Consider the following 16,963-nt stretch of genomic DNA (forward strand, 5'->3'; position numbering starts at 1 on the left):
TAGAGTCATGAACGTCCTTACTATAGTTGACATTTCACTTACACTTAATATTTACATTGAAAATGTCAGTAATTTTCAAAATTTGACCATTTAAAAAAAAATCAGTCCTGCTCAAAAAACTTTCATAAAAAATTTATTCAATATCAGCAATATTGAAATATGGTTTCTGAAATATTGAGAAAATGCGCTTTATTTGTGATTGTTATTGTACAAGATTTATATGTAAGATTTTCAATAAAAAAATTCAATACAATTGTTAAAATAAAACCATAAAAATGTTCATTCATTCATTCATTCATTTTTTTTTCCGGTTAGTCCCTTTATTAATCTGCGGTCGCCACTGCGTAATGAACCGCCAACTTATCTAGCATATGTTTTACACAGCGGATACCCTTCCAGCTGCAACCCATCACTGGGAAACACCCATACACTCTCATTCACACACATACACTATGGACAATTTAGCTTACCCAATTCACCTGTACCGCATGTCTTTGGACTTGTGGGGGAAACCGGAGCACCCAGAGGAAACCCACGCGAACAAGGGGAGAACATGCAAACTCAAAAACAAAATGCAAAGACAAAATGTCTTCTTGCTGTGAGGCGATCGTGCTTACCTACTGCGCCACCATGAGGCCCAGCATTAACAAATTGAAATTCAAATTCAATTCAAGCACTTTCAAGGACCTGAGTTTGTTGTTAAGTACTTTTCAGGTCTTAAATACACATGTCGGATATTCAAGTATTTTAAATACATTCAAGAAGTGTGGGAACCTTGAAGACAACTATGCATGTTTTGTGCAGTTAATAACCCTGTTTAACAATAACACTTTGACATTTCACTGTATTTTTTAATACATATATCAAAGTATTTCTATATTTGATGTTTTAACTAACAAGTAATGAGACTTGTTAGTCAGTAATAATGCTTCAGACAGTTTGTGTTGGCCGATTTCTGACATCAACACCATTGTTTTAGCGCTCCAGGCAGTCTTTCTGATAGTGGACAGAGTTATTAACAGCTCCAGATTCTATCTTAATGGATTCCTGACGTGCTGAAAGATGCCAGTGTTGTGTTTCCAGCAGTAGAGCGGGTTATGAAGCATGCTGCTGGCAAATAAATTCATCAATCTTCAACATTCCTCTAGCAAAGAGTCAACAACCATTATTGAGGACTAACTAAAACCACATTTATGACTACAGAAGAGGGTCATCTGTGGCATTCAAAGCTGCTGGGTAATGCCAATCACAAATTAGAACAAGGGGATTTATAAAGTTCTGTACATTACATTCATTTACTATAGAAAATCATTGTCCAGTTATTAAAATTTTAAAACAGGAAATATATATTTAAAATTATTATTAAAACTACACACAAAAATGTAGTTATTTATTACTAAATACTGTCTGAAACCTATACTATGATATACCATACAAATATTGTGCTACTACACTATAATATTGTATAAAGAAATATATAAAAAAAAATATATATATATTATTAATATATATAACAAAAAACAAAAAAAATATATACAAAATATAAATAAATAAATAAATTAATAAATGAATGAATGAATGAATAAATAAAAAATGAATGAATATAAAAAATACAAAAATATTAAAAACACATACAACTTAAATAAATAAATATAAAAAAAATAAATGAATGAATGTACAAAAATATAAAAAATACAAACAAAACAAATATAAATAAACATAAATTAATTAATTAATAAATTAACAAAAATACAAAAATACATACAAAATAAATATAAATAAATGAATAAATAAATAAAGAACAGAAAAACAAACAAAAATATATACAAAATAAATATAATTAAATATAAATAAATAAATAAATGAACAATAATACAAAAATGTAAAAAAACACATACATAATAAAAATAAAATATAAATAAATTAAAAAAATACTTAAATCTAAAACACACAAAATAAATCCAAATAAATAAATACATAAATAAAGATTACAAATAAAAATATAAAAAAACATAAAAATAAACTTAAATAAATAAATTAATTAATAAATGAACAAAATTGTAAAAAATATAAAAAACACATACACAAACACAAAATAAATGTAGATAAATAAAATTAATAAAAAATTTTTACCTTTAATGCCAATACATTGATATTATTACATAAAATAAATAATAATAAAATAAATAAAATCTAAATATTAATCTGAGTAAAATATGTATATATTCTAGCTATACATGACATACTGTTAAAAATACATTAATTTAATTGAAAAGAATATATAAATATAAAATATGTTCAAACATTTAATTTAATATTTTATTATTATATTTATTTATTTGTTTTTATTGATTAAATATAATAGATTATTAGTTGCAGTAAAGTTGAAACAAACCTTGTTTTTCGCTGCGATCTTCTCTCCTTTTTTCCAGCGTAATATAGGAGACAGAGCGGGAAGATCACGGTCCTGATGTTCATCAACGATGTGTTTTCCTAAACTATAGGCTGCCTCAAACACAATGGCGGCAAACACATCCTTCACTTCTTTCTGTTGAAGACACACACACACAAAAAAAGGAAAATATGACATCAGAATGATTGAAAACTTTGCCACTTAAAAGCTGAAATGTGTCAAGGTCTTGAAACATAAATAAATAAATAAATAAATAAATAAATAAATAAATAAATAAATAAATAAATAAATAAATAAATAAAAACACATTTAAAAACATACAAAACAGTTATAAAAATAAAGAAATTTGATTTAATACCAATACATTGATATTAATGCAAAAAAAAAAAAAATAATTAAATAAAAAATAAATAAATGTATAAACAAACACATAAAAAAACACATACAAATTGAATTAATAAAAATAAATAAATTACATTCGATACCAATACATAGAATAAAAAATAATAAAATAAATTAAGTACAAACACATCACATCTGTTTCAAAATAAAAGCGTAGTCTGATAAAACTTGAAATGAATAGCCCACATGACAAGCCACTCAGCCAATCGGTGGCCTTGTAACAGGCTTTACACAAGCTAAAACCTTATTTGTGGTGAAAATCTTTATACCCGAAGCTCTTCGTAAAGCTCCTTGAAGCTCTCGCTGGCTAGCTCAAGTGAGTCCTGAGCCATAAAAGAGCCACCAAAAGCTATCAGATGAGCGTTTGGAAAAAGCTGGCACTGCCCTGTGCTGAAACACTTCATCTCCCCTTATTTTGGCAATATAAGAGAGCATGGCGGATTGAGGAGTGTTTCCTTTGGCACAAGATGTGGAAACAGTCGAACGAGAGACTGAACGGGATCAAAGCTCATTAGAGACACTACAGAGGCAGAACATAGAGAAAGATATTAAAGGAGCCCTCCCCTTAATTTAAAAATAGGCTCGTTTTACAGCTTCACTAGAGTTAAACTGTTGAGTTTTACCATTTTTTTTTATTCAGCTCATCTCCAGGTCTGGAAACACGTTTGCTTAGCTTAGGATGAATCTGAGTTTCAGTAGTCATGTCAAAGCAGTTAGTAAATCAGCATACTACCATCTCAAAAACATTGCAAGACTTATGGCCCGTTTCCACTGAGTGGTACGGTAAGGTATGGTTTGGTTTGGTACACTTTTATGGCCGTTTCCACTGTTAAAAGGCGTACCGAACCAAACCGTACCACTTTTTCGGCACCCTTTCGAAAGGGTCCCAAACACAAGAAAGGGTACCAAAAGGCGGAGCTAGACGTACAGCTGAACGCTATTGGTTTACAGAGATACGTCATTCGCTGGCACAACAAGCCAGAATGTAAACAAAGGACCCGCCATGTTTGAAATACACAGCGAGAGATTACTTGCGCTCACAGCGCGTCTATATCTGAAAAAACAAACCTCTTGAGCTGATGATAATAACTTGCGCTTGATTATTGACAAGCTTTGGAAACCCGATCCTGTGAGAAGTTGACAAACGCGAGAATGACACATCCAGAAAGAGAGTGGAGCGCGGAAAAAAGGGGAAGCCAAGGAGCACGCTATTTCTTCAGCAAATGTGAAAAAAACTGCCTTGTTTTAATTTTTATCATCAACTTTTGGACTAATAAGAACTGGGAATGATGGACTGACTCTCTAACAGAGGCTACATGTGCTGCTGAAGATTACGGTCACAGATGAGAGGTTTTCACTGACTGTAGGCTATATTTTGTGTTGTTTTGAACCTAATTAAGGACAAAATGTCTGCAGTGTGTATTTATTCTGTAGTTGGTAACATATTGGAGACTGTAAGTGTCTGTATGTGTTCATATATGTTCATTTATTTATTTATTTAATACAATTACAGACGTTACAGTAGGCTATTTCGCACTGTCATTGATCTGCAGTTATAATCAACTCATGTTCATAGAAAAGTTAGTAATAAACATTTATACAGAAGTGTTGATGTGTGTAAAGTGTCTGTTTTGTGAGAAGTGCTTTTCATATGATATGTGAGCGACCTGTGCAGCTTTATTGTAGACATTTTCTCGAGCGAGCATGACGTCGACTGAAACTTTGTCATACACCACGGCCAAAAAAACGGTACCTTTGGTAGTGGAAACGCAAGCCTGATAAAGGTGACCCGTACCGACCGAAGGATCATATAAACTAGAAATTATAAGAGTTCAGTCAAAGTAGGGTGAATCGGCCTTCAACTACTAACAGCGCCTCTCGCTTCTGGAATCAGCTTCCAGAAATGATCAGATGTGCTCCAACATTAGGCACATTCACAGATCTGTTTAGCTGTGCCTTTACTGAGTGAGCACTGTGCTACATCCAACAGATCCCACTGTTATGTCTTTCTTTTCTTTTTCATTCTTTTATAGCCTGTTGAATCTGTTTTTATATTATTTGTTTTTAATTTTTACACTTGTCTGTTTTATTCCTATTTATGTACAGCACTTTGAATTGCCACTGTGTATGAAATGTGCTATATAAATAAACATGCCTTGTTTTAAAATGAGCCTATTTTTCTTTAAACATTGCTGTGAAAACCTTTAATCGTTCTGGCTTTCATCTGCACCCTGGGCAGCAACATTTTTTTTTGTTTGCTTCCCTTGAGTTTTATCACATGGCTTCCGCTCATCTGTCCACCCATCCTCTTCCAGGTTTTAGCACATGGTGATGCAGTAGATTACAGTGCGCATCCTGTGCTGTGTTCAGAAGACCCTCGCTGATAGAGTTACAGCAGGAAACTGAGGTGTGGTGCTCGGTGCACAGGGTTTTACCTTCACTAGACATATTTACACTGTTAAAAGGGCATTTGTGTCTGTTGTAGATGACAGAATTATTATTATTAGTTCACAGATGTGTGACTTTCTGCATGCTTAAGTTAGGAATACGGTACGTTCAGGAGGTTGGTATCACAGAATAAAGCCTGACATGTTTATCGGGCAGCCTATGCAAAGCAGAGCACTGTTGTAAGAGATTGGAGGGATTTATTCAGCAAAAATGGCTACTTGTCACAAAACATAGAAATTAGACACAAAACTAAGTCATAATTCTTTGATTAAACTCAAAGTTGACAGAAACGAAAACAGCTGATGGAGTATACACAAACCTGAGCATTATTCAGACACAAGATGGCGCCAAAAAGTCAAAAACACGAAGCTGACAGAACTGAAAACAGCTGATGGAGTATACACTAACCTGCACATTATTCAGACACAAGATGGCGCCAAACAGTGAAAAACGCAAAGCTGACGTCAGAAAGCAGCTGATGGATTATACACTAACCTGTGTATTATTCAGACACTAGATGGACCCAAAACAGTCAAAAACACAAAGCTGAGAGAAACAAAACCAGCTGATGGAGTATACACTAACCTGTGCAATATTCAGACACTAGATGGACCCAAAACAGTCAAAAACACAAAGCTGAGAGAAACAAAACCAGCTGATGGAGTATACACTAACCTGTGCAATATTCAGACACTAGATGGACCCAAAACAGTCAAAAACACAAAGCTGACAGAAGTGAAAACAGCTGATGGAGTATACACTAACCTACACATTATTCAGGCACAAGATGATGTCAAACATTTAAAATCAGTCAAAAACACGGCTTGACAGACAAGCATATACATATTGAATGTGAATGTAAGTATATGGATGTGAACATATTTACTGACAGTCACAGTGACTCGAAGCTCCCTGATATGCCTGAGTTATTCAATGGTTGTTTTGTGGGAATAACATACCTTAGAATATCATGACTGAGCAATCAGAATGAAGTATTCTCGACTGCCGTGTAATAAGCTTCAATAACAAGCATCAGCAATGCATCCCATTTGCTTTTTAGCTTAGAATTTTCAACCAATCATTTGATTTTAATAAATTGTTCTGTTACCGAAAAAAAAATGTGACAAAAATTGGCCTTTAAAATATAATAACTAAATACGAGGAAAAATATAGATGCAAATTTCCACTCTGAATCCTACTACGATAATCCTAAATAGAACGTTTTTTATAGTGTTTGCATATAATATCTTTATTTATGTTGCCCAGAATAAAGAAAGTCATGCTGTTCAATGACATGAGGGTGAGTAAACTATGAGATAACATTTTGTCTCCTTTAAGAGAGAACATTTTGGCTTTTGTGAAAGTTGTTTTGATGTAAGCAGTAATAATCATCATGTTGTGTAGTTTGGCTACAAGAAAAACAATGGCCATTCAGAACATAAATAGCTCACTCTTTATTTTGATGGTCCGTTTGTTGAATTTCGATTATATTGCAACTAATTCTCATTACATTGTAAGTAGACTGTTAGGGTTGGGGTAAGTTGACATGTACTTGCAAAGTTTCTTATAGTCAGTTAAATGTCTGTTGAAGGAGCAATATCAGCAGATATTAACCATTCTACTAATACTCAAATGGACCATCAAAATAAAGTGTTACCAATAAATAAATTATATATAAAAAAGAAAATCAGACCAAGAAAAATCACACTAGGACGCAATAAGTATACATGAAAATGACTCTATTGAAAAGTCATTCATGCATTTATAATCTTCAGTTTTGAGAATAATGGGAAAAATAATATTTTTATATATTTAAATTTACCTGAAAAAAAAATTTGGAAAGGTTGTTCAGTGTTGTTATGGTACTATTATTAACTATAAATAACTTTCATTCATTCAAACATCTAATGAAAAAAAATTAAGATTTATTTAAAATTTACTTTAAAATTTACGTATTAAAAATAAATATTTTATTTTATTTGTAATTTCACATACATCACCTGACAAAAGTCTTGTCATCAATGCCAGTTGTAAGAGCAACAAATAATAACTCGACTTCTACTTGATCATTTGGAAAAGTGGCAGAAGGTTGATTTTTCCCATGAATCATCTGTTGAACTGCATCCAAATCTTCACAAATACTGCAGAAGACCTACTGGAACCCGCATGAGCTCTCAGAAATCTCTCAGAAATTCTCTCAGAAGTCAAGTTTGGTGAAGGAAAAATCATAAGTTGGGGTTACATTCAGTATGGGGACGTGCCAGAGATCTGCAGAGTGGATGGCAATATCAACAGCCTGAGTTATCAAGACATTTGTGCTGCCCATTACATTACAAACCACAGGAGAGGGCAAATTCAGCCTCCACATCAAAGCTCCTGAAAGCAAAGAAGGTCAAGGTGCACCAGGATTGTCCAACCCAGTCACCAGACATGAACATTATTGAGCATGTCTGGGTAAGATGGAGGAGGAGGCATTGGAGATGAATCTAAAGAATCTTGATGAACTCTGGGAGTCTTGCAGAAATGCTTTCTTTGGCATTCCAGATGACTTTATTAATCAGTGATTTGAGTCAGTGCAGAGATGTATGGATGCAGTCCTCCAAGCTCATGATGGAGTCAGACACAATATTCATTCTGTTTCCACTGCAGCAGGACTTTACTCTCTATACTGGACATTATTTCTGTTCAGTCACAAGACTTTTGTCTGAGCAAAGTCAGACCTAACTGTCCTAATTAAATACAGTAGTTAAAAATCAAGGCATAATCATATTTTATTTTGGTCAAATAAGCGTAATCTAGAGGTCTTTGCCTTTCATATGAGCCACTTCTGATACCAAATGATCAACTAGAAGTCGAGTTATTATTTGTTGTTTGTAAAACTTGAATAGGCGACAAGACTTTTGTCAGGTAGTATAAAAACACATTTGTTTCACATGCCCACAACTTTACACAGCGCATAGTAATATATTTTTTTTCTTCAACAGAATTATTTAAATACAAAAACATAATTTAATAGAATTATTTAATTAATAAAAAGAAGTCAAGTTAAACTGGATAAATTAAAAACAAATCTGAAAACCAATAAAATTAAACGCACTTAATAATTATGAATTACTCAGCAAAAACATAATAAAAGCTCATTGAAATAATTAATAGTTACTATTACAGTATATAACACAGATGGCTTTAATGACACAAAAAGCTTTCGAGAAGTGTATCAATCAAAGCATCTGATAATCAAAGCCTTTGAGATAAACTGTGGATTAAGCGTTTAGTGAAAGCTCCTCATTCATCAGCTGAAAGCCTCTCGTGTGCCAGTTGGCGTCCAGAGAGAGGCTTTTGTTACAGTGATTCGATTGAGTCGTAAAAACCAGCAATATAAAGCTCAGTGTTGTGTAAAGACTGGTGTTTTCTCCTCTGCTGGGATTAAACTAGTGCCTTTCTGCCCGTGTGACCCGCCATAAAGAGCATGAATGATCTCCTGTTCCCCAATAAAACAAGATTAAGTGTGGAACGACTCCATTTATGATAATCATACTAAAAATAAGCACCAAATAAACAGTCTGGCAGTGATATCTGAAGTTATTTTTGACCAGTGGAACTTATTTAAACTGACCACAAAATCTCTGGTCTGGTTTGGGATTTTTAAAATGGTTTTTCAGGTCATTTGGTTGAACTGTTTACTAATAATGTTAATATACAGTGTGGAAAATAAGTATTGAACACGTCACCATTTATATCAGAACACATATTTCTTACGGTGCTGCTCAATTGAAATTTTCCCTGGATGTTGGTAACAACCCAAGAAATCCAAATATGCAAAGAAAACAAATCTAATTAGTTTACAAATGAAGTTATGCGTAATAAAATGAAATTACACAGGGAGAAAGTACTGAACACATGAATAAGGGAGGAGTAGAAAGGCATGGAAAGCCCAGACAGCAGCTGAAATCTCTCAGTAGTTCTTCAGCAACTCTCTGCCCTTCCTCAGTGTAAATGAATATCAGCTGCTTCAGTCCAACATCTACATTAGCAGGAGGATGAAGATGAAACCAGGGTGGACATTTCAGCAAGACAATGATCCAAAACAGCCGAGGAGACTCTCAGATGCTTTCAGAGAAAGAAAATCAAGCTGTAGAATGGCCCAGCCAATCACCTGACTCAAATCCGATAGAAAATACAAAATAAAGCTCAGATTTGATCGACAAGACCCACAGAACCATCAAGATTTAGACGCTCTGTTGAAGTCTTTAAAACTCACACCTGAGCAATGCATGAGACTCTATTCTCCATATGAGAGGCGTCTTTAAGCTGCCGTCACGTAAAAAGTCTTTTATATAAAGCATTAAATATGTTTCAGTAGTTCAGCACTTTCTCCTTGTGCCATTTCATTGTTATTACACATTATTAATCTTTTTTAAGATTTTTATTTTTATTTTTTTATTCTGATGTTTGTATTGTTTGGGTTTTTACCAAAATCTCTTTCAATTACATGTCAACAGCTCCTTTAGAAATATTACCCCCCCCACCCCCCCAAAAAAACATGTCATGTTCAATACTTGTTTTCCCGACTATAATCAAACACAATATACATTGACAGGTGAATGTCAAAACTTTATTTCCATTAAGATATAAGGATTCAACAATAAAATACAGCATCACTGTATAACGCGATTAGTTGACTTAACAAAATGAGTAAACCTGTTGTTTTTAAAGCAATTATTTGACTTTACTGTTAAAACTGAACAACCTGCTTCCATAAAATTATCAAGCAAATGAATTATGTGTATAATTATACAAACTAAAGTTAAGTCAACTTAACAGGTCCAAGTTATAACTCACTTTCTGTAAGTTGATTAACTGATTGCTTTTTACAGTGAGGGCAGCTGAGATTATTGATTATTGTCTCTTGTTCATTTGATCTAATCACAATTATTTGCAATGGCAGTTCAAAATTTAAGCATTTAAACAAGTGGAAAATCAAGGATTAAAGTGCAATGGTCAAAAATGCTACGTTTACTGGTATTTAATAGTTAAACAAAAGTATATATATATATATATATATATATATATATATATATATATATATATATATATATTTTTTTTTTTTTAAAGTGTTAATTACAAAATAATTACTTGACCAGTGAAAAAAATCAGTAAACACGCCTTAAAATGAGAAAGCAAGATTATAAATAATTCAGTCAGCTTAACATTTTAAACATAGAAAGGTTTTAATTTTTTAAAAAGTAAATAATTGTGCTTTAAAGTTGGTTTATATAATTATAATTTATTAATGATGAATGAATGAAAAAGAACACAAATAAAGGCCATTGATACTTTATAAATAACTAACTAAACAACCCAAAATCATTTAAATGAAAATATTACAACTAGATCTTGGCCAAAAATGTATTACAATTAATCACATTTAAAATTAAAGTTTGTTTTCACATAATATATATTTGGGTACTGCGCACACACGCACGCACGCGCGCACATGCACACGAACGCACGCACGCACACGCACGCACACGCACGCATGCACGCACGCACGCACGCACGCACGCACGCACGTACGCACGTACGCACGTATGCACGTATGCATATTTATATAATAATATTATTTATATAATATTATATAGTAAATTTAAATTACATTTAGATAAATTATTTATTTGTATATCTATGTAACAAAATTGTTTGCATGAGTGTGTATCACGTATACATACTAAATTTTTGGATGTGATTAATCGCAATACATTTTTGGTCCAGCCCTAGTTGTAATATTTTAATTTGAATGATTTTTGTCTGTTTGTTTAGTTGGTTGGTTATTTTTAAAGAATCATCCTGGAAATGGCAAATATTTGTGGTCTTTTTCATTCATTCATTCATTCATTCATTCATTCATTCATTCATTCATTCATTCACTCATTCATTCATCCATCCATCCATCCATCCATTCACGATTAAACATTGCACAGCACTAAATACAATATATGGAAAAAACATGCTTAATTTAAATGTAACTTTGAATAATCTACCGTCTATTAGAGGCAACAAACTGCATTATTTCCATCATCATTAAACATTTCGGTTAACAGAGTATCTTTTTAGAGAAAAGTGTAAAAAACAATTCATTCATTCATGTTCACACAACTTAACACTGCAATATTAACCCTTAAGGAGAGTGTTTTGAAAGCCAGACAATGGCAAATGTTAGACTTTTGTGAGCAGTATGGGAGTACGAGACACACAGTCTTCCCACTCCAGCAAAGTTCTCTGGCCAAGCGGAAAACCACACAGAAGAGACACAACAGGAAAAAGCACCTCCTGCACATAAGGAAGTAGTAGAGGTCAAATCTGAGCCTTGACCTGCGCCTTTACAAGCTTTTATCATCATTATTAATGCTCCCGTTTGCCTCCTGCTTCCTTCTGTCTCAGCCCCCCCCACAAACCCCAGCGTGAACTGTATTTATAGAGCAGAAGAAAGCAGGCCTGTGCTTTTAATTGAACCCCAAACAACTGTTCCTTACACACACGGACAGACGTGAGCCAAACAGGTCAGTCGGTCGCCACAGGGCTTCACTGTGCGAATCAAGTGTCGTCTGTTTCCTTGCATTGTTTCCATTTGGCACAGTAATGTCTTTCACCACACAATGTCTTTCCACAGGCCCATTCGCAAGTCACAGGAGCACTTTTATGACAATAATAAAACTAAACCGCCAGAGGCAATGGTCGCTTCGTCTTCATGGTACTGCGTATTTATATATACAGTGTTAAACATAAATGAGTACACCCCATTTTGAAAATTCTTGTTTTTTTATCCATTTCTCTGTGAATATAGGTAATGTATTTTGGTGTATTTGAAGAAAACTGATTTATTAAACATTTATATATATATATATATATATATATATATATATATATATATATATATATATATATATATATATATATATATATATGTTTAATAAATCAGTATAGCAGTGTAAATTAACTTGTATCCTGTCGAATTTGCCGCAAGTAACGTGTGTATGGAAACTTGTGATGGCATTTGTGTGTGACTCATCCTTTCAGAAAGGCTTGAATAAACTCCTTTGCAGATACATCAAATAACATTACTTGGTATTATTGACAGGATCTCTGCTTCATCTGTGTCTGTCTCTGTTGTTGACTGATTTTATCTGATGTAATGCATTAGAAGCAGACACACAAATGGATATGGGGGGCGGGGAGAACCAGCTCATTTGCATTTAAAGGCACAGGCTACATAAACAACTACACTTTCCTCTGTTCCCCAAAATGGGTATGTACATTGTATAATAAATAATCTGATGGTTATTTTAGGCTGAAACTTTACAGACCTATTCTGAAGACACCAAAAGCTTATCTTACATATTGCAAAAGGGTTACAACAGGAGCCTTTTAAAAGTGAAACACAGCATGGTGAGGTTCTCAGACCAGTGTTTGTAGGTTATGTGTAAGTGAATGTAAACCGACGCAGTCATTCAGCACTCTTGAAGGAAAGCATGATTAAAAAAACCTCTAGCCGCGAGTGTGGGAAATACAGCGTCTAATTTATGAAGGATTGGATGACATCCATTCCCAAACTCACCAGAGCAATAATCTCTCATCTGAGGATCATTGAGTCTGACCTCACTCTTTTGAACATGGAGACAGTGGTGAAAAATAGTGCTGAGTGAATGATAAGAGCTTCACGCAAAACCCTTCCAAATTAATGTGTCGAATAACATTATAAACGGTCAATCTTCATTTTCTTCTAAATAAAATAGGAGTGTTGAACTGGCTGCAGTGAACAATAATTTAGCTTTTTTTCAATTATTTTAATTATTTGTAACTTATATTTTTTAAATGTAATTAAAAGCTGAGAAATATATATATATATATATATATATATATATATATATATATATATATATATATATATATATATATATATATAGACAGACAGACAGACAGACAGACAGACAGATAGATGGATGGATGGATAGATAGACAAAAAGACAGGCAGATAGATAGATAGACAGACAGACAGACAGACAGACAGACAGACAGACAGACAGACAGACAGATGAATAGACAAAAAGACAGGCGAATAGATAGACATATAGACAAACAAACAGACAGACAGACAGACAGACAGGCAGGCAGATAGACAGACAGAAAGACAGGCTGAAAGATAGATAGACAGACAGACAAATGGAAATACAGACAGATAGACAGACAAACATACAGACAGACAGAAATACAGACAGACAGACAGACGAATAGACAAAAAGACAGGCATATAGACAGACAGACAGACAGACAGACAGACAGACAGACAGACAGACAGACAGACAGACAGACAGACAGACAGACAGACAGATAGATAGATAGATAGATAGATAGATAGATAGATAGATAGATAGATAGATAGATAGATAGATAGATAGATAGATAGATAGATAAATAGATAGATAGATAGATAGATAGATAGATAGATAGATAGATAGATAGATAGATAGATAGATAGATAGATAGATAGATAGATAGATAGATAGATAGATAGACAGACAAAAAGACAGACAGACAGACAGACAGACAGACAGACAGACAGACATATAGATGGATAGACAAAAAGACAGGCAGGCAGGCAGGTAGGCGGGCGGACGGGCGGACGGACGGACGGACGGACGGACAGACAGACAGACAGACAGACAGACAGACAGACAGACAGACAGACAGACAGATGAATAGACAAAAAGACAGGCGAATAGATAGACATATAGACAAACAAACAGACAGACAGACAGAGAGACAGGCAGGCAGATAGACAGACAGAAAGACAGGCTGAAAGATAGATAGACAGACAGACAAATGGAAATACAGACAGATAGACAGACAAACATACAGACAGACAGAAATACAGACAGACAGACAGACGAATAGACAAAAAGACAGGCATATAGACAGACAGACAGACAGACAGACAGACAGACAGACAGACAGATAGATAGATAGATAGATAGATAGATAGATAGATAGATAGATAGATAGATAGATAGATAGATAGATAGATAGATAGATAGATAGATAGACAAAAAGACAGACAGACAGACAGACAGACAGACAGACATATAGATGGATAGACAAAAAGACAGGCAGGCGGGCGGGCGGGCGGACGGACGGACGGACGGACGGACGGACGGACGGACGGACGGACGGACGGACGGACGGACGGACGGACGGACGGACGGACGGACGGACGGACGGACGGACAGACAGACAGACAGACAGACAGACAGACAGACAGACAGACAGACAGACAGACAGACAGACAGACAGACAGACAGACAGACAGACAGACAGACAGATAGATAGATAGATAGATAGATAGATAGATAGATAGATAGATAAATAGCCAGACAGACAAATAGAAATACAGACAGATAGACAGACAAACATACAGGCAGACAGACAGACAGACATATAGATGGACAGACAAAAAGACAGGCAGGCAGATAGATAAACAGATAGACAAATAGATAGACAACTAGAGAGAAAGACAGACAGACGGATGGACAGACAGACAGATTTTTTTTATCTGAAAGTAAGACTTCTTAGTGGAATGTGAACATGTTTTGCAGTGGCATCAGACTGTTAAACCCTTCTTACAAATAAAGTTACTATGCTACAAATCAGTGGGTAGAAGCAGGAGGCTGATATCACGCAAAGCTCTCAAGAATGTCATTTGTATTTAACGGTTTAAATTTCTGAGGTTTGTGCCAGTATGAGAAGATGTGCAGAACCAGAGGCTTTGATACAGAAAACATATCCGTTTATCTTTAAGATAAGCGAGTCGGCTAAACTCAACTCCTTCCTGCTCTTCAGGGAAACCAGGAGGAATGATGTCATCGCAGCAGACGGCAACTCTGATTGGCTAAGAGGACCTGAGCGCTCACGTGGCTGTGACCGGAGCGTTCCAACAGTTATTAAATACATGCGAACACTGCACAAACCGGGCTTTCATCCAGATCAAGACCCTCGAAGCTAAACTCACTGTTTCTGCTATTCATTTACGCTCCACAGGAGGATTCCCTTTTAAGGGCAGACACATGTATGACATGGCTTTAGAGTTATGCTAAAAATATGCACTTAAATAACACATTAACTTTATATCCAGGATTTCTATTGATCTCACTATTAAACTTCAGCATGCAATCCGTCTCACATTAGTTGTTCTACAAACATAGCAACCACACAATAATGTACTTAAAGAGACAGTTCACCCAAAAATGAAAATTCTGTCATAATTTATTTTTACTGTTTTTACTGTTTGTCATGTTCTACTTTGTAGGAAAGTATGTGATTTCGGACATAGCCATTGACTTCTAGGGTATTTTTAGTATACACTCACCGGCCACTTTATTAGAAACACCTGTCTAACTGCTCGTTAACGCAAATTTCTGCAGTAACTCAATGCATTTACGCATGTAGACATGGTCAAGATGATCTGCTGCAGTTCAGACCGAGCATCAGAATGTGGAAGAAAGGGGATTTAAGTGACTTTGAACAAGGCACGGTTGTTGGTGCCAGACGGGCTGGTCTGAGTATTTCAGAAACTGCTGATCTACTGGGATTTTCACGCACAACCATCTCTAGGGTTTACAGAGAATGGTCTGAAAAAGAGAAAATATCCAGTGAGCGGCAGTTCTGTGGGCGCAAACGCCTTGTTGATGCCAAAGGTCAGAGGAGAATGGTCAAACTGGTTCCAGCTGACAGAAAGGCAACAGTAACTCAAATAAACACTCATTACAACCGAGGTCTGCAGAAGAGCATTTCTGAACACACAACACGTCCAACCTTGAGGCAGATGGGCTACAGCAGCAGAAGACTACACTGGGTGCCACTCCTTTTAGCTAAGAACAGGAAACTGAGGCTAGAATCGTGACAATCGTGTCAACGCCACAGCCTACCTATTGTTGCTGACCATGTCCATCCCTTTATGACCACAGTGTACCCAACTTCTGATGGCTACTTCCAGCAAGATAACGCGACGTCATAAAGTGCGCATCACCTTTGACTGGTTTCTTGAACATGACAACGAGTTCACTGTACTCAAATGGCCTCCATTGTCACCAGCCTCAATCCAAAAGAGCAGGGTTCCCCCTGGGAGGTCATGTGACAATGACAAGGGGTTGCTTGGTGCTTTTCCAAAGCTCAAATAAATTTTATTAAACTATTAGAATATTTGATTCATAACATACAGAAGATAGTTAATAGTTGCGTTAAAGAAACAACAGCAGCATACAAATAAAAATCAGTCATCAGCCTTTACTTTTTATATTAAAATGTAATTAAATTAATTAATGGCTATTAAAAAACATTATATGGTTAACAGACTGTTGTATTTTTGTGTTGTCAATATGCTTATGTTTATATTTACAGTATAACCACCTTGAAAAATGTGGGTCGCGAGTCACTGACATTGTTATTTTGGGGGTTGTGGGCTGTAAAGTTTGGGAACCCCAGCAATAAAGCACCTTTAGGATGTGGTGGAACGGGATATTTGCTTTATGAATGTGCAGCAACTGCGTGATGCTATCATGTCAGTATGGAGCAAAATCTCTGAGGAATATTTCCAGTACCTTGTTAAATCTATGACACGAAGGATTAAGGCAGTATTGAAGAAAAAAA

At 35.0% G+C, this 16,963-nt stretch overlaps 1 protein-coding gene across 7 annotated transcripts in view; it reads right to left on the reverse strand.

Moving 5' to 3' along the window:
• Positions 1-16,963, reverse strand: part of itga9 (integrin, alpha 9) — a 198,593-nt gene that overhangs the window by 63,282 nt on the left and 118,348 nt on the right. For all 7 annotated transcript variants that reach the window (XR_015505039.1, XR_015505041.1, XR_015505040.1 and 4 more), the window contains 1 exon segment: positions 2,396-2,548. Coding sequence is in view for 3 of the 7 variants with exons in the window: in XM_087277709.1 (XP_087133835.1) it covers positions 2,396-2,548 (153 nt within the window). In the remaining 4 variants the exon portion in view is untranslated.

Source organism: Danio rerio, chromosome 13 (assembly GCF_052040795.2).
Source record: "Danio rerio strain M-AB ecotype USA chromosome 13, GRCz13ab, whole genome shotgun sequence".
Classification (NCBI taxonomy): domain Eukaryota; kingdom Metazoa; phylum Chordata; class Actinopteri; order Cypriniformes; family Danionidae; genus Danio; species Danio rerio.